Source organism: Falco biarmicus, chromosome 19, assembly GCF_023638135.1.
Source record: "Falco biarmicus isolate bFalBia1 chromosome 19, bFalBia1.pri, whole genome shotgun sequence".
Lineage (NCBI taxonomy): Eukaryota > Metazoa > Chordata > Aves > Falconiformes > Falconidae > Falco > Falco biarmicus.
This window is the reverse complement of record NC_079306.1, coordinates 3,086,174-3,106,893: the sequence shown is the minus strand read 5'-3', so window position 1 is coordinate 3,106,893 and position 20,720 is coordinate 3,086,174. Positions and strand designations below refer to the sequence as shown.

The window sequence follows — 20,720 nt, the reverse complement described above, 5'->3', positions numbered from 1 at the left end:
CCGGTTCCTTTGGTATAGCGGGGCCCGGGAGGGGGGCCCGGGGCTGGGAGGGGGGGGAAGGGCTGCGCTTTGGCTTGGGGGGGGGTAACACCGTGCATGCAGGGGGACAACCCCGCCCCCCCCCCGGGACGGAGCCCAGCCGGGACCCCGGGGGCTGGGCAGGGAGGGGGGCGGGGGAGCACGTCCCGGGAAGGGGCACGGGGGGGCAGGGGGGGCAGTGTCCCCAAGCCCCCTGCCCAGCGGCTTTGCATAACAGTGGGACCTGCGGGGTCAAGGCACAGAGTTACACGTAAAGTGATCGGGTACAGTCGGTGCAGGGCTGGCCGGGCCTTGTGCTTGGGGGGAGCCGAGCCCCCCACGGCCCCCTCCCTCCACGGCCCGTGGGCAGGGGGCGAGGCGAGGCAGCCCCCCCTCCCCCGGCACGGCTCTGCCAGCCCCCAGCCCGTGGGCACACCGGCGAGCGGGAGCATGGCCCCGGCACAGCCCCGGGGCCACCTTTTGGTAAGAGCTGAGCTGCTGTGCAAAGGCTGGAGCTGGGAGGAGGTGGGGGCTTTGGCAACAACAGCCCCCCAGCCCTGCCGGCAGCTCCCACCACGCCGCCTGGGCCCCCCCACGGCCACCAGTGCCGCGTGGCAGAGGGGGACGGGCCCCCCAGTCATGTCCAGGCTCAGTCCCGGGCACAGCACGTGGCTGAGGGTCCGAGGGCTCCCTGGGGCAGGGAGCAGGGCCAGGGGGGCTGCGCACCAAGGGCCCCCCCAGGCGCTCACAGTCTCCGCTCCACCGGCTGCTGCAGGCACATCTCGCTGCCGGCCGAGATGATGGGCAGGTGATTGTCCATGTGGTAGCTGATGAGGTGGCTGACGCTCTCGAAGCGGTGGTCTTTCGTCCGCACCTGGGGGAGGGGGGGGGACAGCAAGGAAGGGGCATCAGGAGGCTGCTGATGCCCACAGGGGGGCCAAAGCCACCCACCAGGGGGGAGCAGCCCTCACCCCCCACGCTCCACCAGGCTCTCTGTGCCACCAAGCCAGCCCAGAGATGTCCCCTGAGGAAGCCCAACATCCCGGTGGCTCTTGTAAACCCCAGCCCCCCCCCTCCCAAGCCACACAAAGCCCCGTCCCCAGCACATTCCATGGACTCACCACTCCCTCGGGATCCACGAGCAGTAGATGCTTGGGCTGCCCACCCTGCAAGCCGGTCAGCACGTACTGACCGGGGGTGGTGGTGCTCTCCCGCACCAGGAAGTCTCCATTGACCTTCAGCAGCTTCTCTGCCTCCTTACGGTTCATCTTCCCATGGTACCAGGGCTCCCGCCTCAGCTGCTCCTCCATGGAGGCCACCACCTGGGCAGGGGGCAGCCCCACAGGCACAGACGGGGGGACACGCAGGGCATCTTCAAAGGGCTCTGCAAAGAGAAAGGAACGTGGAGGGGGGGTGATGTGACTGACCTCACCGCCACCCCCCCCCAGACCAGCACAGACACCACCCCCCCCGGCCAGGCACGGCCATGGCCGCCATCGCACTCACTCATGTCGAAGAGGTCCCTCTGGGCGCTGCCGTTGGCCGTTGCGGGGGGTGCCAGCAGCCACCGCTTGGCGCGTCTTGTCCATGTTCTGCACATTGACGTAAGACGGGTCATCGAACAGGTCTGTGCGTCCCAACACACCTGCCGGAGCCGGGTATTTCTCTCTCCCTGCTACAAAGAGCACGGTGGTCAGCAGGGCTCCATCCTGCCGCAGCCCCAGTGCCAGGGCGTGCTGCTGGAGCATTTGGGGTCCAGGAAAGCAGAGACCGGCCAGATCCATCACGTTACCTTGGGCAGGAGCATGCTGCTTCCGAGGGTCGTACTCCCCACCAGACTGGCCGACAGGCTGCAGGGAGAGATGGGTGCTGAGCCCTGCTGTGCTGCCCACCCCTTCCCACCACCACCCCGAGGTTCCAGGGGGACACGTGCCATGGCTTTGGTGGTGGAATAACCCTGAGCCAAGCATCCGCAGCCCGCCTGGCATCCCTGCATCTCCCTTGTAACATGGGGTCTCCCCAAGAGGATGTGCCTGGAGCCTTACCAGCGTGGCCCCCCAAGTGATTGGGGGTTTGTGCAGCCCCGTCCCGCAGCCGCATGTCCACGACCCCCCCAATGGGGGGCTCCTTGCCAGGGAAGTCATTGTAGTACTGGTGATCTGGAGGTGGTTCGTCCTCTTCCTCATCCCAGGCAGAGCCATCAAACCCCGCCATCCTGGGAGGACGTGGCACGGATGAGCAGCCGACCGCAGCCGGGGCTGCAGCCCCTCTCCAGAGCCCAACTCGGACACCCTCCCACCGTCCCCCTTCCCACACAGCCCTGCCCTTACCTGTCATGGGGTGTTACCAGCTTGGGGGGGTTTTTCAGGTACTGCTTGAACCGCAGCTCGAAGGCCTGCCCGATGGTGCTGATCACGTCCTGCGCCAAGCCCTCGGGGCACTCCAGGATATGGCAGGCTGGGCAGGGAATGGCAGGATGGGAGCACGGAATCCCGATGCTCTCCACCCCTCCAGCCTGCCCTGTGCACCCCAGAGCATCCTTACGGGGGACCCAGTGCCTCCCCACCACCCTGAGCTGTGCCTAAACATCCACCCAACGGGGCTGAGGCACTTGGGACCCCCAGCAGCATCCTCACCTCGCTGGTTGACGGGGTCTTTGGCAACATAGGCGACATATTCGGCTGTGTCCTGTGGGCAAGACGCCGGTGGTGAGACAGGACTGCCAGGGAGACTTTAGAGAGAAGGCAGGAGAGGCACCAATCCCTAGCACGGGTCAGGGCACACGTGGACGGGGACCCCACGTACTCACCGGGTCTCCCCCCGAAGCGAAGGAGATGGACTGCATGTGGTGGTTGGCAATGATCTGCAAGGCAGAGAGTTTGTTGGATGTAGCTAGGAGCTCCTCTGGGTCCAGCCAGAGGTGGCACCTCCTGCCTGCCACGTTCCTCGCAGGGCTGGCCCAGCACGGGGCCTTACAAGCTTCCAGAGCCTTGGTTATGAGCCACAGGCCACCAGGAAAAGGGCTGGGACAGCAACAGGGCTATTGGGAGTGGGATCAAAACCAGGAGACCTGGTCCCACATCAGGGGGACCTGGGGGTCTCCCAGTCTCCAGAGCAGATCCTGCAAAGCATGCGGGATATCGCCCCAACCTCCCCATCCCCAGGGACTGAGGGGAGGTGGGCACTCAGCAGGTCACCCAGCCCACCCACCCAGCCCTTAGGGAGGCTGAGGACATCTCCCCTGCCTCGGTGGGGCCCAGGGTGAGGGACACGAGGACTCCTGCTCATCTGAAGCCAGCTGCCCGGCCCCTCACCACTCTCACCTGCTTGCAGTCAGAAGCCATGAGGTTGAGGCTGCTGGTGGAGATGGTCAGGGTGATGGGCATGCCGGCAAACTTCAGGTTGCTTTTGCCCAGGATGGAGTTCAGGGAGCGGCCGCAGGGCTGGGGGCAAATGGCAGCATGGGGAAGGGGCTCCCCAGGCCAGGCACAGCCTGGTGGCGGGGGGGACACCTTGCTGCCCTCCGCAGCAGAGACGGGCACCTCGTCCTCACCACCGCCCCTGCCAAGCTGGGAGGTCAGTGCCCCCAGCTGCCCAGCCCAGGCACAGCTAGCTGGGCTGGGACCCGGTCCCGTGCCCCCCGCAGCACCCCCCCCAGCCTCACCTTCCTTCTCCGCACAGCTCCCTTGGCACCAGGCACAGCCTCACACACCAGCCCGATGGCCTCCCTGCAGGGAGCACAGCAGGGTGTCAGTCCCCACCAGCGCCTGCACTCCCCGTTCCCCTGTGACCCCCCAGCGAAGGGACCGAGGACATGGGAACCAGCGCAGAAGGGACAGGGTGACAAATGGGAAAGCCTCGGGCGGCGCCGGCTGTGGCTCTCCAAGCAGGGGAAGCATGCTGGCGTTAATATTTGACGGGGCTGAAGGCAGCCTGGCCACCATCACAAGACCCACACGCCACCAGAGGCTGGCATGGGGCTCAGACCACCCCCCCAAAAGCGGCAGCCCCTGGGGAGAGGCAGAGCTCACCTGGTGACCTGTGTCCTGGTGTTAAAATCCAAAGCCCTCATGGACTGGAGGACTTCCACGCAGCCCATGTACTGGGGGAGAGAGCAGGGTCAGCCTGGCCACCCACAGGGTCTGTCCCCTACACAGCCGGGGTGGGGGCTGGGGCCCCGAGCCCCCCGGCTCCGCAGTGCTGACCTCCCAGCTACCCCAGTGCCCACCTGCCACCCCCAAGGCGCATCGCAGGAGGTGCCCACATCCCCATCGTCACCCTTCCCACACTCCTGCGGTCCCTGGCACTCACCCGGACGTGGTAGGAGACCCCGGGCCCCATGACCTTGTCATCTGGGTGCAGCCAGCCGCGGGTGGGCTTATTGACAAAGCTGCCGTGGCGGGTCCATTCGTCACCCCCCAGCTGGCCGCCTTCCACCCGCGTCTTCTTCCCACAGCTCAGCTTGTTCATATCCTGGGAACAGACAGTGACAGGTCCTGCTGAGTCGGGGCCGGCAGCCCCCCCTGACGCTGGTGCCAGGGTCCCGGCAGGGCCGGGGTCCCCTGGGCTGCCGCCAGCCGAGGAGCCCCGCAGGCTGAGCAGGTTGGCGGGGTTGGAGAGCTTCAGGTTGGCCATTTTGGGAAAGAAGGAGCAGAGGGTGGTGGGGCTGTCCTCTGACTCGGGCGAGAGCTCCCCAAGAGGCACCATGGGGCTGAGGGAGGAGGAGGAGAGGGAGCCAGGCAGAGACCGCGTGCTGGTGAGGGACTCCACCGGGGAGGCTGGGCCCCCCACGGCCTCCTCCAGAGAGGAGACGGACTCATTCCGCAGGTGGCTGTATTTGCTCTTCTGCAGGAGATCCATGCTGGAGAGAGGCGCGGGGTGGAGGCGGCTGGCAGGGTCTCACGGGGGCCCCACGGAGAGTCCGGGCGCCTGCAGCCGCCAGGAAGCCGCCCCCAAGCAGAAGCGTCGGCCGAGCTCCACGCCAGCTCCACGCCAGCCCGGCATGGCTGGCAGGGAGAGCCAGCCCCGGGACGCCAGACAGCGTCCGTGCCGTCACAGCCGATCGTTCACGATCGGCGTCAGTAAGGATGCGCAGACCCGGCCAGAGGGAGAGTGACCCCACGCTCCCGCCACGGCAGGGAGAAACGGGGGCCGCAATGATGCCCCGGGGAGCGGGGCTCAGCACGCTGGACCCCCAACCTGGAGGTCCTCAAGCCCCCCAGCCCCACAGCGCTCCGGCAACCAATCCCATTGTCTTCAACCGGGGCCGGATCCAGCCCCTTGTGCCCAGCCGCCGGGTCCAGCACAGCCGCCCTCCGTCCCAGCCCCAGCGCTGCCCCTGCCGCACCAGCCGCTAAGAGGAAATCAAAAGCATGAATATTTAAAGCCCTGAGACAAGGCAACCACAGAGCGCATCCAAGCCCAGCCCAGCCCCGTTCCGAGCACCGTCCAGGAGCGAACAAGGTCCTTCTGTGGCGGCCAGCGCTACGCAAGCCACGTGCCGGCGGTGAGCAGCCGCTGTTGGCTCCCCAGGCTCTGCCCGGGGGGGCCACGATGCCAAGATGCCGCCGGTGCTCACAGCTGCTTGGGATGCAGGGACATCCAGTCCTTCGAGAGCGAGACTTCGGGCACGGATCTCACCCGGAGGGCTAGCGGGAGGAAGAGGATGCCAGGGAGCAGGATACAGGTGGGCTGTCCAGCAGGCAAGACAGGGCTCAGCGCGGACCCCTGGCTGTGATGGGGAGCCGGCGGGAGAGGCAGTGGCTGCTGCTAATTGCTGCTGCTTCCCGCATCCCGGCCGGTGCTGAGCAGCGGCTCCTCCCGGGAGAGAAGGGGCTGCCGTTAATCGGAAGGGCCGTGCTGACTCACGGGTGGCAGGGCAGGATCTGGCCGCGGCGGGGGCTGCGCAGGGCTGGGGCGCAGCACAGGAGGGGCTCCCGGCGAGGGGTGGGGACCCAGCGCCTATCTGGAGCAGAAAAATCAAGGTCACAGGCGGAGCTAGCGGGAGCCGGCAGTGAGAGCATGTCGGGGGGTAAACCTCAGACCCTTTACCGTGGGGAGCTGGGCAGAGCCCCCATCTGGGGTTGAGGGGGGCAGGGGCAACTCTCCCCCACTCCCCCACCCTCGGTGCACCAGCACACTGGTGGGACCTCGAGCCGGCCGGGCTGCACTGCCCGTACCCCCGCCGCTCTCCACGGCCTCATCCCCAGCAGCCCCTGTCGGGGGCAAGAGCTGTCCCCCCACCACCTCCCATGGGCTGAAGCGGGGATCTCGGGCAGCCCCATGGTGCCCAACCCCTACGACCCACCACAGGCCAGGACCTTCCCGGACACCGGGCACTCCGCAAAACCAGCCACCGAGCCCAAACTGGGTAAATCCAGCCCAAGGGAAGGGCTCTGCCCTGCTTGGACCCGCTGCCGGGCACTGCTCCGTCTCGCTTCCCAAAGGCTGGCACATCGCCACGGGGACAGGGAAATGGAAGCCAGGACGGAGCTGGAAATAGCCTCCTGCACAGCGCGAGGAGCTGCAGCTCACGCCAGCGGGTCCATCACCCGCCTCCTCTCGGCGCCGGAGCATCGCCTCAGCCGCACACCCCATCTCCGCGAGCGCCAGCCCCCACCTCAGCCACCGCCGGCGGTGGTCCCAACAGGCGCAGAGAGCCCCTGCCAGCCGTCCCGCAAAGCTCCTGTCCCCACCGAGGGCCCCCGGCCGCTCGGCGCTGTGACCTTCCCGTGGCCGGCAGCGCCACTGCTCTGAAGAAAAGCAGGAAGCCCAAGGCCAGGGAGCCAGGAAGCCGCCAGCCCCGCGCGGGGCCAGCCACAGCCCCCGGCTGCTGGGGGGACCCCGCCTGGCTGGCGTCGAACGGGCGCAGGGCAGCGGGGTTCACCCACGAGGGTCCCACCGTTGGCTGTGGTCGCACGGCATGGGCTCCATGAGCCTGGACACCTCCCCAGCGCCCTGCCAGCAGGGCAGGAGGGAATTGCGCAGGGGCAAGGGGGTCTCCTCGGCCCCCTCCCAGCACCCTGGGGCCCGGCTGTCACTCAGAGAGGCCAGGGCTTGGAGCAGCTGTCCCCAACGCCACCGAGGGGTCGGTGCACCTCAGGAGTCAGAGCTCCCCGCTCAGACGGGGCCTCTGTTTTTGTAAGATGGAACAATTCCTGATTTTATCAGGAATTGCCCAGGCCAGCCAGCCCATGTCCTGCCACCAGCCCGCATCAGCTCACGACAAGACGTATGGCTGCTCCCAGCCCTCAGAAACCAGAGGTGCTGCTGCCACGGCCCTCCCAGCCCCAGAGCCCACCCCAGGGCGTCAGAGCCCCTTCCCCAGCAGGCTCAGAGCACAGAAGGCAAACCGAGCTGGGTGCGGAGCCACCGAGCAGCAGCCCTGCCCCATCCAGCTGGCAGCAACCCTTCCCCTTGCCAGGCAGCCGGCAGCAGAGGACGAGCGGAGCAGCCAGAGCAACCGCCCCAGGGAGCTCCAGGGACACATCCCAGCCCAGCCGCTCTTCGTGCCCCGGCAGCAAGGAAAGACGTTGGATCCTCCTTGTGCACAGGAGAGGCAGAGGGACGCCAGCTACTTTTAGGCGCCTGGGGCTGGGACTTCATGCGCAGCCCGAGGCGAGGAAGAGGAGCAGAGAGGGGATGCTCAGGGGCCAGCTACCAGGCCAGCACCCGACATCCTCCCAGGAAACACAAACTGGGAGCTGAGTCAGAGACCTGGAACACGCCAGTGGCTTGGCAAGAAATTGCAGTGAGGAGCAGGCAGCCGCGTGCCGGCCGCTGCCGCACGTACACAGACCCCCTCGCTCCGACAGCAGCCACAGTGGAGCCATCCCCAAGCCTCCAGGGCTGGGGAGAAGACAAGAAAAACACTCAAATCCAGCCAACAGCTGGTTTTTTCCCCCCAAACTTCACAACAGCTTTGCACGGCATCTACGCATTCCTGCACACAACCTCTCCGCCGCTCAGGAGAGGGTCTAGGAGATGTCAGCAGAGACCTGGGGAGGAGGCTGGGGCCCTGCCAGCGGGGAGAGAGGGGAGGCAGGATCCACCACCGAAGCCACCTAGCCCTCCACCGAAGTCCTTACCACATACTCCATCGCCGGCGGAGGGCAGGGCAGGCCCCAGGCAGGGAACAGAAACACACAGCCCCTCTCGTCTGGCACTCCGACCTGCGGTTCGGGGACAAACAGGGAGTTAGCCAGCCCTGCCCCAGACCGCCGAGGTGGTGGCCCGGCACCAAGAGGCAGACCCTGCTCCTCCTCACTGACAGCAGGTGGACGGGGCCGTAGCAGCAGCACGATGCCAACACACGGGCGAGAGAGCCAGGGAAGCCTCCTGCTTCCCACCTGAGGGAGGGCAGAGCTGGGATGCACCAGGGCAGGAGGCCAAGCCTGGCTCTGCTGAGGCTTTGCCCACACTGGCAAACCGTGTTGGGGGCCAAGAGTCACTCTACGACCCAAGACAAGTACTGGAGCCGAACCCTGCCCAGCCCCAAAACCAGTGCCCAGAGGCCACACACAAGCAGGGAGAGCGGAGGCAGCCCAGGGGGCAGAGCTGCCCCCTCCTGCGCACCCCCTCGGCCAGCACCCTGCTGCAACAGTACGCCCGGAGCCCCTGGGGAGCGGTGAAGAGGGGAGCCAGGAAGGGCAGGAAGCTCTGCAAGGGGAAAACAAGGCAAGCGAAGCAGGAGCAGCTCTGGAGCCACTGCCCTTCCCACCCCCATCCCCCAGCCGATGCGGTTCAGACCGGCCAGCCGAGCAGCAAACATGATTTACTTCCTCGCAGCAATCATGCCCTTATCTGGGGCCTGCAAAGGCTGCGCTGGAGCCCAGGCGGGCACTAACGTGATTAGCTCGGCAGGCAGGGAGATAAGGAGGGCCCTGCTTGGCAAGCAGAGTGGCACAGATCGACCCTGCACAGGGCCCGGCAGCACCGCGCCGGGTTGCTCGCTGCTGAGCAAAGGCAGCGACGAGGTCCTCCAGACACTGGAGGCTGAGGTTGGCGGCACAGAATGAGGACTGAGACCCCGACCTGGGGTGCTCAGCCTCGCTGAAGCCTCCTAGGGGCCCAGTTCTGTCCTCTCCGAGGAGGGGACGCTGCCCCACACAGCTCCCATGGGCACAGGCGGCCCAGCCCTGCTACTCCCCCATCAAAGGGCTGTGGGTGGACACTTGGGTTCCACTTGGCTGGGAAGAGACGGCATCTTTGACCCCTCTGGAAGAGGCTGAGGCCGGGGTGTCCCTGGGGAGCACTGCTCAAAGCTGCCCTTTGCCCACAGGCTCCTGCAGCACCAGCCCAGCACAGCCGAGGTCATGTTCCCTCAGAATCTGGGGTCTCCCCAGGCCAGAGTAGTGTGAGGGTGACCTGAAAGTTAACTGGAGCAGCAGGGACAGCCTGAGACGGACGGACACACAGCCAGCACCCACCGCCAGTGACAAGGCAAGGGACTGCAAGGGGGAACATCCACCCCTGCCCGCAACAGCTGGGTCTGCCCCGCAAGTCTGGAGGCAGGAGGGTGCGCCCAGGCACTGCACAGGCCCAGGATCCCTCCGACCCCAGCCAGTGCCCCATCCAGTCTGGGGCGCAGGGACTTTCCCCAGACCCTCAAGGCGGTCCCCTGCCCATGTCGCACACCAGCACAGGACCCTGAGCGCCGGAGCAATGCAAGCCGGAGCCCAGCGAGTGGTTCCAGGGACACACAGCAGCCACCACAACCAGGGGGTCCTGGGCACCGCAGTCCCCCCAGTACCTGGGGGCAACTGAGCAGGCTGGCACAGCCCTGCCGTGGCTGGGCCACCCAGGGGAGGGAGCCAGGCCTGCGCCCCCCGCTCGGCTCCCCCACGCCGAGGCAACAGGGAAGGGGGGCCGGGCCCCGCAGCGCCGGGCCCCGGGAACGGCTGCGGCGGGACCCCCCGCTCGCTGCAGGGAAGGCGGCGGTGAGCAGGGAGGACTCGGCCCCGGCGGCGGCAGCACCGTCGCGGGGGCTCCCTGGGGCACGGCCCAGCACCGCGGGGCCTCACCCGCCCCGGGAGCCCAGGGCCTGCGCGGCCGCCGAGGCCGCACCAGTCCCCGCCGCGGCCCCTGGGCGCAGCCCCCCCGCCCCGGGCCGGCCCGCGCGCTCACCGGGGCACCATGGGTCTCCCGCCGGTCTCCTCCGGTCCCGGCGGCCGCGGTGCCCGCCCGTCCTCCCTCCCCCCGCCGCGCCGCCACTCACTTCCGGCTCACGCCCTCCAGCGCGGCCTCACCGCGCCCCATCACGTGACACCGGGCCGTGCCCGCCCCGCGAGGCAGCTGCGCCGTAGCCCCGCCCAATCCGGCCAGCGTTGACCAATGAACTCTAGCGGTGCGCCTTAGCGCCCCGCCCTCCAGGCGCTGTGAACCAATGGGAGCGAGGGGCGGCGGCGTTTGAAAGCGCGGCGGGGGCGGGGGCGCCAACGGCCCGGCGGGGCGCTGAGGCGAGGGGCGCGACGGGGCAGCGGCGGCGGCGGGGGGTGGCCGGGGAGGGGCGGCCAGGGCCCGCCGCCATGGCGCACAAACAGATTTACTACTCAGACAAGTACGATGATGAGGAATTCGAATACCGGTGAGGCGGGGGCGGGAGAATCGGTAACGGCTTCTGGGTGGGGGTGGGGCGGGGAGGGGGGTGTGCTGGTCACGGGCCCCTGTAGGGTTTGTGGGGGGGCTGTTCTGGTAGCGATTACCGGGGGGGGGAGGGGAACAGTTGTCCCGGTAACGGTTACGTTCCTAGGTGGGGCGAGAGGGAAGTTGTCTGGGTAACGGGGGGGGTGGGGGTTGTCCGTTATAGGCGTCGCTTGGGGGGGAAGGCGGGCAGGCCATGGCGTCCTGGTGGGACCGGGGGGGAGTTATCCCGGTAGCGGATCACCAGTGGGTGATGGATGGAAGTCCCGGATCCCGGTAACGGTTTCCCAGTGGATCGGGGCGGGGGGGGGGGGGCGGAGTCCCGGATCCCTGTTACGGTTCCTCAGTGGATCGGGGGGGCTCCCAGATCCCGATAACAGTTCCCCAGGGGTTGATGGAGGGGAGTCCCAGATGCCTGTTACAGTTCCCCAGTGGGTGATGGGGTGGTCCCAGATCCCGATAACAGTTCCCCTGTGAATCGGGGGGGTGGGGGTGGGGTTTCCCAAATTCCAATAACTGTTCCCCAGGGGGTGATGGAGGGGAGTCCCAGATCCTGGTAGTGGTTCCCCAGGGGGTGATGGGGAGGGTCCCGCATCCCTGTTACAGTTCCCCAGGAGGTGATGGGGGATTCCCCAGATCCTGGTAACAATGCCCCAGGGGGTGATGGAGGGGAGTCCTGCATCCAGGTTATGGTTCCCCAGTGGGTGATGGGGGGCTCCCAGATCCTGATAACAGTTCCCCAGTGGGTGATGGTGGGGTTCCCAGATCCTGGTAAGTTTCCCATGGGGTGATGGAGGGGAGTCCTGGATCCTGGTAATGGTTCCCCAGGGGGTGTTAGAGGGGAATCCTGGATCCTGGTTACAGTTCCCCAGTGGGTGATGCGGGGGGCATCCTGGTAATGGCACTGTATTGGGGCAGGGGGCTGGTCCCGGTAACGGTTCCCCGGGGGAACTCTCCAGTCAGGGGGGTGGGGGGATGCTCCTCTGTGCTCCCACTCCCTGCTGAGGGGTGTGGGGGCGCAGGCATGTGATGCTGCCCAAGGACATCGCCAAGCTGGTGCCCAAGACCCACCTGCTGTCAGAGTCGGAGTGGCGGAACCTGGGGGTGCAGCAGAGCCAGGGCTGGGTCCACTACATGATCCATGAGCCAGGTGAGCCCCGGGGGGATGGGACGGGACAGGTGGCAGCGGGGGGGCCTGGCCTGACACCTTCTCCCCCACCAGAGCCCCACATCCTGCTCTTCCGCCGACCACTGCCCAAGAAGCCGGAGAAGCGAGTGGCCCCCAGTCCACCGAAGGCCCCGGCCCACCCAAGCTGAGACAGCACCTTCCTCCTCCTCGGCGTTCCCGCGGGGCTGCGCCCCACGCCATGCCAGCGGGTGCTAATGATGCTCGGGTGCTAATGATGCTCGGTGCCACCCGGGTACTGCCGTGGCCGGTACCGGGGGTCCTCCCAGCCACAAGGCCGGAGCGTGCTTCAAAGCGTCAATAAATGGATGTTTGGGAGCTCCCGTCTGCTGCGGTGTGTGTGTTACAAACCAGAGGTGGGTGGGTGGGTGTGCGAGGGGCTCCCCGTACCTCTGAGCATTCTGCCTGGGTGCTGCAGGCATGCTCCCGGTCACCGGGGGTTGGGGAGGGCTTCCCCGGGGCAGCCACCTCCTGGTGCTGGGGGGGGTGGGGTATCTCCCGGTGCCTGGGCGGGGGTGTGTGTGCTGGTGGCTGGGGCACATGCGGGGATGGGGGGCTGGGAAAAGATGCAGGGGGGACACTGAGGGTGGGGGGGAAGGGTGCCGGGGGTGGGGGGAGCTCCCGGTGTTCTGGGGAGCCGCACATGCTACCGCCTGCCGGACGGACCCACAGCTTCCAGAGGGGGAACGGGCACCGCCCCCCCGCCTACCGCCATGGTTCCGTCTCCGCGGGTCCCGCCTCCCGACCAATCGGAGCTGGCGGCGCCTTGTGATGGGCATGGAGCGCGACCAATGAGAGCGCGGGACAGTGTGGCGGCCGGTCGGGTCCATGTGGAGGGCCCTGCGCGCCGCCGCCTACCGCCCCATGGCGGCCTGGGCCCCCACGGCGGCCCCCAGCCCCACGGCGGCCCCCAGCCCCACGGCGGCCCCCAGCCCCACGGCGGCCCCCAGCCCCACGGCGGCCCGGGGCTCTGCCGCCACCGCCGGCATCATCGTCATCGGCGACGAGATCCTCAAGGTGCGGCCGGGGGCGAGCCGGGCCTGCAGCGGGCGGGCGGGCTGAGGCCTGGCGGGACCCCCCGTCACGGGTGTCTCTGTTTGTCCCCCCGTCACGGGTGTCTCTGTGCCCCCCTCCTCCCCGTGACAGGTATCTTTGTGTGTCCCCCCGTCACGGGTGTATCTCTGTGCCCCCCCGTCACGGGTGTATCTCTGTGTCCCCCCCTCATGGGTGTCTCTGTCCCCCCAGGGTCACACGCAGGACACAAACTCCTTCTTCATGTGCCGACGGCTGCGCACCCTGGGCGTGAGGGTGGCCCGCATCTCGGTGGTGCCTGACGAGGTGGACGCCATCGCCGACGAGGTGGCCGCCTTTGCCGCCCGCTTCACCTACGTGCTGACCTCAGGAGGCATCGGCCCCACGCACGACGATGTCACCTTTGAGGCTGTGGCCAGGGCCTTCGGGGAGCGGGTCACCCCCCACCCCGAGCTGGTGGGCCTGGTGCACAAGTTCTTCGGCAAGACAGACGCGCAGTGCCCCGAAATGAAGCTGGCTCGTGTCCCCGAGTCCTCCCACCTCAACTACGGCATGGACGGGCGCACGGGTGGCACCTTCAAGTACCCGTTGGTCAGCGTACGCAATGTCTACATCTTCCCCGGCATCCCAGCGCTGATGGAGCGCGCCCTGGATGGCCTCACCCACCTCTTCCGCAGCGAGCAGACCCGTTTCCACTCCCGTGCCATCTACGTGGCAGCCGATGAGATCCTCATCGCACCCACGCTGGACCAGGCCAACACCACCTTCCAGGGCCGTGTCAGCTTGGGTTCCTACCCGGACTGGGCCAACAACTACTACCGTGTGAAGCTGACGCTGGACTCGGAGTCAGAGCAGGACCTGGAGGAAGCGTATCACTTCTTGATGGAGAAGCTGCCACCGGGCATCATCGTGCCGTTCGTGACAGACTGCGTCTCGCCAGCAGTTGCAGAGGTTTATGGCCTGGCTGAGTCAGGTACAGGGGAGCGGTATTGCAGCACAGCTCGGGGCGCAGGCCCTGCAGCCCAGCAGGGCCAGGGCACTGGGAAAACTGGACTGGGAGCAGAGCTTGCCTGTGCTGGTGTGCTGGAGGGCTTGAGGGGTGCCAAGGTTTTGCCAGCAGCTGCAGTGGGCTTTGTCCCGTGTAGTGGGAGAGGGACCCGTAACCCCAGTTATGGCCAGCTGGTGCTGGTCCCTGAGAGCATGCTGTGCATTGGGGGAGCGATGCTGCAGTTCCCCCGTGCAGGCAGGATCCCTATTCCACCCGTGGCACAAACCTCCACGTTGTGCAAGCTCTTGGCTCCAGTCTGCAGTGTTGGCAGTGTCTGGAGGCAAGACGTGCCCAGAGGGCGAGGTGCCGCAGGCCCTGTGGCAGCACAGCAACAGGCAGGCACCGACTGTCCCCTCCCGGCAGGCTCGGCCCTGGGGCAGAAGGTGGCAGCAGCACTGCGGACCATCGAGGAGGCTTTGGACCGGTACAGCCTGGCCCAGCTCTGTGTGGGCTTCAACGGGGGCAAGGACTGCACGGCCCTGCTGCACCTCGTCCACGCTGCCTTGGAGAGGTACCTGGCCAGGGGGCTGTGCTGGCCTGGCCTGGGGCAGGGCTGAGGGAGTGCGGCAGACCCCAGCTGGGGCTCCCTACCCACTCCATTCTGCGGGAACAAGTGGATCCCTGGGGCCCAGCTTGTGGGGACTGGGTGGCTGCCCTGCTTCCAGTCACTGTTCTCCAGAGCCCAGCTGCGACGGGTCTCTCTCCAGGCGATACCCAGCGAGGCAGGAGAAGCTGCAGGTGCTCTACATCCGCATCGTGTCCCCCTTTCCCGAAATGGAGCAGTTTATCCAGGCGACTGTCCAGAGGTACGGGGCAGAGCGGGGTGGGCTGCCAGGCAGGGGGTGAGCAGTGGCTCCTGCAGCCTGGCAGGCAGCTGCCTGTCCTGCCTGCACAGGTATAAGATCGAGCTCCACACGGTGGAGGGCTCCATCCGGGACGCTCTGGTCCGCCTGAAGGAGCAGCAGCCGCAGCTGGAGGCCGTCCTGATGGGGACACGGCGGACGGACCCCTACTCGCGCACCCTGACACCCCTGTGTGTGACAGACCCTGACTGGCCCACGTACATGCGGGTGAACCCCTTACTGGTACGTGGCCTCTGCCTGCTCTGGGGCTGGGGACAAGGCTGTCCCCTCTCGGTGTGGGAGTGAGGCTGGCTAGTTCAAGTGACGGGGCTGGAAGCCAGCACTAACCCACCCCCATCCCAGAGGGCTTTCCACCCAATTTCCCCCCTCCCCAGAGTGTCTCCTGCCCTGTTGCGTGGCCATGGGTGCCCCTCGCTGCAGCCAAGCTGCCCGGTGCTGTCAAGCGGGGCTTGTTCCTGCCCGCCCAGGGTTTTGGGGAGGCGCTGGGAGGGACAGGGGTGCCCCAGGGACCCAGGGACCCACTGGCTCTCCCGGCTGCTCATGGCGGGGGGAGTAGCTGCCTTCCCTTTGGCATTCCCTGCCCAATTCTGCCTGCAGGACTGGACCTACCGGGACATCTGGGAATTTCTGCGCAAGCTCTTTGTCCCCTACTGCATCCTCTACGACAAGGGGTGAGTGTGCAGCGCTGCCCTCCCTGCTTGGCCTGGCCGATGCTGCCAGGCGCAGCCCTGCAGCCGCCTTCTCCCCCCACAGCTACACCTCCCTGGGGAGCATGGCCAACACGCAGAAGAACCCGGCGCTGCGCTACACCGACACCCGGGGCCGGGAGAGCTACCGGCCCGCGTACGAGCTGGAAAATGAGGAAGACGAGCGCACTTCCCGCCAGTGAAGACCCACGGGCTGTGCTTGGGGAGGCTCTGCTGGGATGCTGCTGGCAGCCAGCTCCCCCGCGGATGTCCCTGGCACCGCCGGCGATGACACTGAATAAACCTGCTGCCTGCCAGTGCTGAATAAACCTGCTGCGCTCAGCCTGTGGTCTGCATTGCGCTCGCGCTTGGCCCTGCCGGGCCCGCCGGGCCCCGTGGGGTTCTGGCAGCAGCAGGACGGGGGGCGAGGCCAGCTCTGCTCAAACAAAAGGGTCCCCAGGCAGTTCCCCCTCCCCGCACCCGCTATTGTGGAGGCTTTTGAAGCGCAGAGAATGGAGCAGGTTCCAGCGCTTGCTGGGGACCCACGTGCCAGCGCGGCTGCCTCCCCCCGTCAGACCCCGCTGGTCCTCCATCGGCCATGCGCCTCCTCTGGACTGCGGCGGCCCGGCCGCTGGGTGCTCCCAGGCGAGCGGCACGGCTGGTGGCACTGCCGGCACCCACCGACTCCTGCCTGGGGCTGCGCCTGGGCTCCTGGCTGCTGCGGCTGCTGCGGGAGTGCGTCTACCTCCTGCTCTGCAGCTGGTGCATCCGCGAGCTGCTGGACTAGGGAATGCCCCCCCTCGACGCCTCAGGACCCCCGGCACCCCCTGCCTGCCCCTGTGCGATGGGTGAGTGCCCTGCCCTCAGCTGCCTGCTCAGCACGGTGCTGGGGGCCCCACTGCCGTGCTCCCAGGGGTGACAAGGGCATGGGCATGGTGCTTGGGGGGTGACAAGGGCCCGGCCATGGTGCTTGAGTGGTGATGGGGGCCCCACTGCCGTGCTTCTGGGGGGTGCCAAGGGCCCAGATGGTGTTTGGGAGGTGATCGGGGCTGAACCGTGGTGCTCCTGGGGGTGCCAAGGGCCCAGCCATGGTGCTTGGGGGGTTGATGGGGGCCCCACTGCAGTGCTCCAGGGGGTGACAGGGGCCCAGCCACGGTGTTTGAGGGGTGTGACGGGGGGACTTGGCCATGGTGCTCTTGCGGGGTGATGGGCTCGGCTGTGATGCTGCTGGGGGTGATGGGGGTGCAGCTGTGGTGCTGGTAAGGGGGCGTCCTCACCCACTGTGCCTCTCTCCCCTCCCCAGGACTGCTTGTTGCCCCAAGCTGATGGAGCTGATGGACCCCCAAAGCTGGGAACCCCGCTCCAGCCTGCGCTCCCCCCAGTCACAGAGACCCCAATAAACCTGAGCAGCGCCTGACCAGCTGCATGTTTTTGGGGAGGGCTCTGAGAGCGTGTGCCCCGCACCCCACCCCCCAACCCTCACCCTGGGTAGGACCCAGGCACCCCAACCCACACGTCGCCTCTGCCTGGGGCCAAGGGGCAGGAGCGGGGGGGCTGTGGCTCTGCCTGCCCCTCCTGCCTGTCCCTCTGCCGGGTTTATCCCTGCCTGTGACTCAGCCCCTTGTTTAAAGAGCGTCTCCGCTTGTCCCCGCTCCAGGCTGTTTCCTGCCCCAGCCTTGCGCGCCCGGCTGGCCCCGGCGCTGCCAAGAGCCAGCGGGAAGCAGCCAGAGCAAAATGTCCCCAAAGGGCCCAACCTGGCCAGAGCTGCGGCAAAGGTCATGGCCACCCAGACGTGTTGTGGGGCACCGGGGCTCCGCCATGGGGATGGCTGTGGGTCTCCCGCCAGGTCTCCCGGTGCCGGTGGCTGGCCCCGGTGTGGGGGCTGCCCGCAGCCCTGTCCCTGGCGCGGGGGAAGCTCCGTTCTCCCCAGCCTCGCCGCAGCCCTGGCGCCAGCCCGGCCTTCCTTATCTCGCCGGGAAGTCGGGAGCAGGAAGCCCGGCCCGGCGTGGGATAAGGGTCCCGTTTACATTAGCCGCTTTGTTGTGGAGCTGGCTCCCACCCTTGCCCAGCACCCATGGGGCAGGGGACCCTGACTCTGGCCGCAGGGAAGTGGCTGGGACCCCCGCCGCAGGTGCCGTGGGGGGCTGGGGTGGTCCTTGCAACCCCCGTGTGGACATGGACATGGGCAGGGGTGGGGTCTGCCAAGAGGGTGCTGTGCCGTGCACCCCACGGTTCCCCCTTGCCCACGGGGCCAGCCCGGCTGTGGCAGCCCTGGCAGGATGGTGCTGGGCATCCCCACTCGCCGCAGCCCACCCGTCTGGCCTGACGCCTGCTCTGCTGCTGCTGCATCCTGGCCCCGGGGCTGGCCAGGACAGGGCGAATCAATGAATTCCCCAAACGGGGAGGTCCGGGGGAGGGAAGAGTGTCCCGGCACAGGAAAAGCTCCTGGCAGCCCTGCGTTGCGGGCAGAGCGGTGCCGGCTGCCCCAAGAGCGCAGCCCCATGCGCAGCCCCGGCTCCTCGCACCCAGCTCCACCACCTGCCGTGAGTGAGACCCCCTTCCCTGGGGACCCCTGGCCCAGCCCCGCGCCAGGTGGGGCGGCAGGAGGGGTGGGTAGGCGCTGCAGTAGGGGTGCATGGTCCCCTGCCGTTGCCGTTATGGCACAGGCGGGTTCCCCTGCACTGGAGGTTGGTTTTGGGGTTACGTCCCCATGTCACCCTGGGGTCACCCTGGGAGCGTCACCGTGTTCTGGCGTGTCTGTGGGGGAGAGGCAGCTGCGGGCAGCAGTAAACCCGGGCAGGGCAGCCTTGCCAGGGCCCCAGCAGTGCAGGGGGCTGCACCAGGGACCCCCGTGGCCGTTGGAGGGTGACGTCTGTCCCCATCCCACAGGTGGTCCCCACTGCCCCATGTTCCGTTCGCGCCGTGCTGGGCTGGTGAGGCGGCTGTGGCGGCAGCGTTGCGTGGTGGCCGGCCCCGAGGATGGCCCCGGTGCCCTCAAACCGGCGGCACATGCCCTCTTCAAGAAGCTGAAGGACGAGGAGCTGGAGCTGCTGGTGCAGGCGGTGGAGAGCCGGGGTGCCTGGGAGTCCGGCTGCGTCTGGGCACCGCGGGGGGAACCGCGGGGGACCAAGCAGGCGCTGCCCCCCCAGGTCCTGCTCTGCCGCCTCTACCGCTGGCCTGACCTCCGGCAGCCCTACGAGCTCAAGCACCTCTGCTACTGCGCGGGGGGCCGGGGGGGCTGCGGGGACGCAGCCGTGCTTTGCTGCAACCCCCACCACTTCAGCCGCCTGGCTGCACCCGGTGAGTGCCGGGGGCTCCACTAGAGCCCACCCGAGCCCACGCGGCCTCTGGTTCCCAGGGCCAGCTCAAGGCTCCGGGATGCTCCGGAGGGGGATGCGCATCCCAGCCCCTCAGCCCCTTCTCTCCCCCACCCCAGAGACCCCACCACCCCCCTACTCGAAGGTGTCCTGCGGTCCCTCCTGGCCAGATGAACCCCAGCACCCTGGCACCCAGCTCCTGGAGTTCAGCTACAACGGTGGGGACCGGCATGGTAAGAGGGTCCTGCCATACTGGGGGGGCTGCTCGAGCTCCCCCTCACCCAGCAGGCAGGGATGGGGCAGGGCTGACCCCCCCGGGCAGCTCTGCCCCCACCCCACTACTGGCTGGGGCAGAGGTGTGGGTCACAGAGCCTGAAAACTGGGGAGCAGAGCTGGTGGGGGTAATGGCTCCGGTGTGGGATGAGAGGTTCGGGGGGGGTGGGGGGCGAGCAGCCTGGGCCCAGTCCCCCCCCACTGTGGCTCCTGTTATTTTTGGCGGCGCCAGGCTCCCCGCCGGAGGAAGCGCTGCCCACGGGGACACACACAATGTGCCTTGACGCACACAGCTGTGGCTCCAGCCTGGCTGCTGGCCACCAGGGCCCCACCTTCCCCGTGCCCGGGGACCCCCCTCACCGTGTCCCCAGGGACGGGGGGCTGGGGACAGCCTGGCCCTCCGTGCCAGCACACAGTGGCTCTGGTGACTCACGCCCCATGCCAGAGCCTGTGCTGGCACATCCCGGCACACCGTGTCCGTCTGTCCACCGGGCTGGCTCCTGCAGGAACTGGGGGAGGGGGGGGCATGGACCCCCCTGTGCCCACTCCCTGCCCATCACCCCTCCCCTTGGGCTCTCCAGCTGCGTGGTTTGGCCGTGCCCGCGTGGCAGCCGGTGGCTCTGCTCTCCCCCAGCAGACACCAGCCTTTCACGGAACACCATTAAGGACGGCTACTGGTGCAAACTGGCTTACTGGGAGCACCGGACACGCGTGGGCCGCCTCTACGCTGTGCACGAGGCCTCAGTGAACGTCTTCTGCGAGCTGCCGCGGGGCAGCGGGTTCTGCCTGGGCCAGCTGCCGGCTGCCCACCGTAGCCGTGCCGTGCGGCGGGCGCGCGGCAAGATCGGCCGGGGGCTGCTGCTGAGCCAGGAGCCAGGCGGCGTGTGGGCGTACAACCGCAGTGAGCACCCCATCTTTGTCAGCTCGCCCACCCTGGGGGTCCTGGGCGCCGGTGGGCTCGCTGTCCTCAAGGTGCTGCCTGGCTACTCGGCGAAGGTGTTTGACTACGAGCAGGTGGGGGGTGCGGGGGGCTGGCGGCTGCCCGGGGAGGGTCCCTGTGACCCCCACAGTATCCGCATCAGCTTTGCCAAGGGCTGGGGGCCCTGCTACTCCCGGCAGTTCATCACCTCCTGCCCGTGCTGGCTGGAGGTGCTGCTCAACCAGCCGCGCTGAGGGGCTGGGAGGGGGGGTGCCAGGGAGACCCCCAAAGCAGGTGGAAGGGGGGACATGAGCCAGGGGGCCCCTCCACCGCCCCCAGCCTCTCTCTGCCAGGGCTGTGCTGCAGTGGGGCTGTTCTGGCCCAGGAGACCCTTACTGGGACCCTCTGCCCCAGCCCCGGGGGGGTCCAGTGCCCCCTCCTCCCCCATGCCCTGCTCACCGCCCTGCCAGCACCCGCCACCAGGCCTTTTGCTGACACAGGGCACTATTTAATCTTTTTATTATTTTTTATTATTTTAATGGTTAAATTTATTTTAATTTATTTAATTTTTGTAAAAAAAGCAGAGCACGATGCAGCAGCCGCCCGGCACCATGGGTGGGGGGCCAGGCCCAGCCCCCGGGGGGGCAGCCAGGGCAGGGCTGGGGGCCGCAGGAGGGGAGGGCAGTGGGTGTACGGCCCCAGAGCCGGGGCGGGGGGGCTGTGGGCCTGGGGGTCAT

General features: G+C 67.8%; 4 protein-coding genes across 4 annotated transcripts; 3 read left to right on the top strand and 1 right to left on the bottom strand.

The window, feature by feature from the left end:
• Nucleotides 1-34: 34 nt before the first annotated feature.
• On the bottom strand, nt 35-4,916 carry SHC1 (SHC adaptor protein 1). Its single transcript, XM_056322477.1, is given in 13 exon segments — nt 35-892; nt 1,140-1,402; nt 1,525-1,570; nt 1,572-1,690; nt 1,811-1,897; nt 2,073-2,233; nt 2,349-2,475; nt 2,655-2,706; nt 2,828-2,881; nt 3,342-3,461; nt 3,683-3,746; nt 4,050-4,120; nt 4,330-4,916. Coding segments are annotated over 13 exon segments (1,842 nt in total). The 5' UTR covers nt 4,879-4,916; the 3' UTR covers nt 35-763.
• A 5,528-nt stretch (nt 4,917-10,444) lies between these two features.
• On the top strand, nt 10,445-12,163 carry CKS1B (CDC28 protein kinase regulatory subunit 1B). Its single transcript, XM_056322472.1, has 3 exons — nt 10,445-10,603; nt 11,682-11,809; nt 11,882-12,163. The coding sequence occupies exons 1-3, from the start codon at nt 10,545-10,547 to the stop codon at nt 11,974-11,976; spliced, it is 282 nt and encodes a 93-aa protein (XP_056178447.1). The 5' UTR covers nt 10,445-10,544; the 3' UTR covers nt 11,977-12,163.
• Nucleotides 12,164-12,651: 488 nt separating this feature from the next.
• FLAD1 (flavin adenine dinucleotide synthetase 1) lies at nt 12,652-15,816 on the top strand. Its single transcript, XM_056322459.1, has 7 exons — nt 12,652-12,862; nt 13,091-13,850; nt 14,289-14,436; nt 14,633-14,731; nt 14,821-15,010; nt 15,386-15,459; nt 15,542-15,816. Exons 1-7 carry the CDS (start codon nt 12,674-12,676, stop codon nt 15,675-15,677), a joined length of 1,596 nt encoding a protein of 531 aa, XP_056178434.1. The 5' UTR covers nt 12,652-12,673; the 3' UTR covers nt 15,678-15,816.
• Nucleotides 15,817-17,830: 2,014 nt separating this feature from the next.
• On the top strand, nt 17,831-20,618 carry LOC130141471 (mothers against decapentaplegic homolog 6-like). The gene is made up of 4 exons (XM_056322463.1): nt 17,831-18,017; nt 18,364-18,774; nt 18,911-19,024; nt 19,702-20,618. Exons 2-4 carry the CDS (start codon nt 18,381-18,383, stop codon nt 20,235-20,237), a joined length of 1,044 nt encoding a protein of 347 aa, XP_056178438.1. The 5' UTR covers nt 17,831-18,017; nt 18,364-18,380; the 3' UTR covers nt 20,238-20,618.
• The last annotated feature ends 102 nt before the right edge of the window (nt 20,619-20,720 follow it).

What these genes read in the sequence shown, in the direction of transcription:
- CKS1B (XM_056322472.1), top strand. Translation starts at nt 10,545, where the DNA reads ATGGCGCACAAACAGATTTACTACTCAGACAAGTACGATGATGAGGAA. An exon ending in GATGAGGAATTCGAATACCG is followed by an intron (nt 10,604 to 11,681) that starts GTGAGGCGGGGG and finishes GTGGGGGCGCAG; the next exon opens with GCATGTGATGCTGCCCAAGG. An exon ending in CTACATGATCCATGAGCCAG is followed by an intron (nt 11,810 to 11,881) that starts GTGAGCCCCGGG and finishes CTCCCCCACCAG; the next exon opens with AGCCCCACATCCTGCTCTTC.
- FLAD1 (XM_056322459.1), top strand. Translation starts at nt 12,674, where the DNA reads ATGTGGAGGGCCCTGCGCGCCGCCGCCTACCGCCCCATGGCGGCCTGG. An exon ending in GTCCACGCTGCCTTGGAGAG is followed by an intron (nt 14,437 to 14,632) that starts GTACCTGGCCAG and finishes GTCTCTCTCCAG; the next exon opens with GCGATACCCAGCGAGGCAGG. An exon ending in ATCCAGGCGACTGTCCAGAG is followed by an intron (nt 14,732 to 14,820) that starts GTACGGGGCAGA and finishes CTGCCTGCACAG; the next exon opens with GTATAAGATCGAGCTCCACA.
- LOC130141471 (XM_056322463.1), top strand. Translation starts at nt 18,381, where the DNA reads ATGTTCCGTTCGCGCCGTGCTGGGCTGGTGAGGCGGCTGTGGCGGCAG. An exon ending in CAGCCGCCTGGCTGCACCCG is followed by an intron (nt 18,775 to 18,910) that starts GTGAGTGCCGGG and finishes CCCCCACCCCAG; the next exon opens with AGACCCCACCACCCCCCTAC. An exon ending in CAACGGTGGGGACCGGCATG is followed by an intron (nt 19,025 to 19,701) that starts GTAAGAGGGTCC and finishes CTCCCCCAGCAG; the next exon opens with ACACCAGCCTTTCACGGAAC.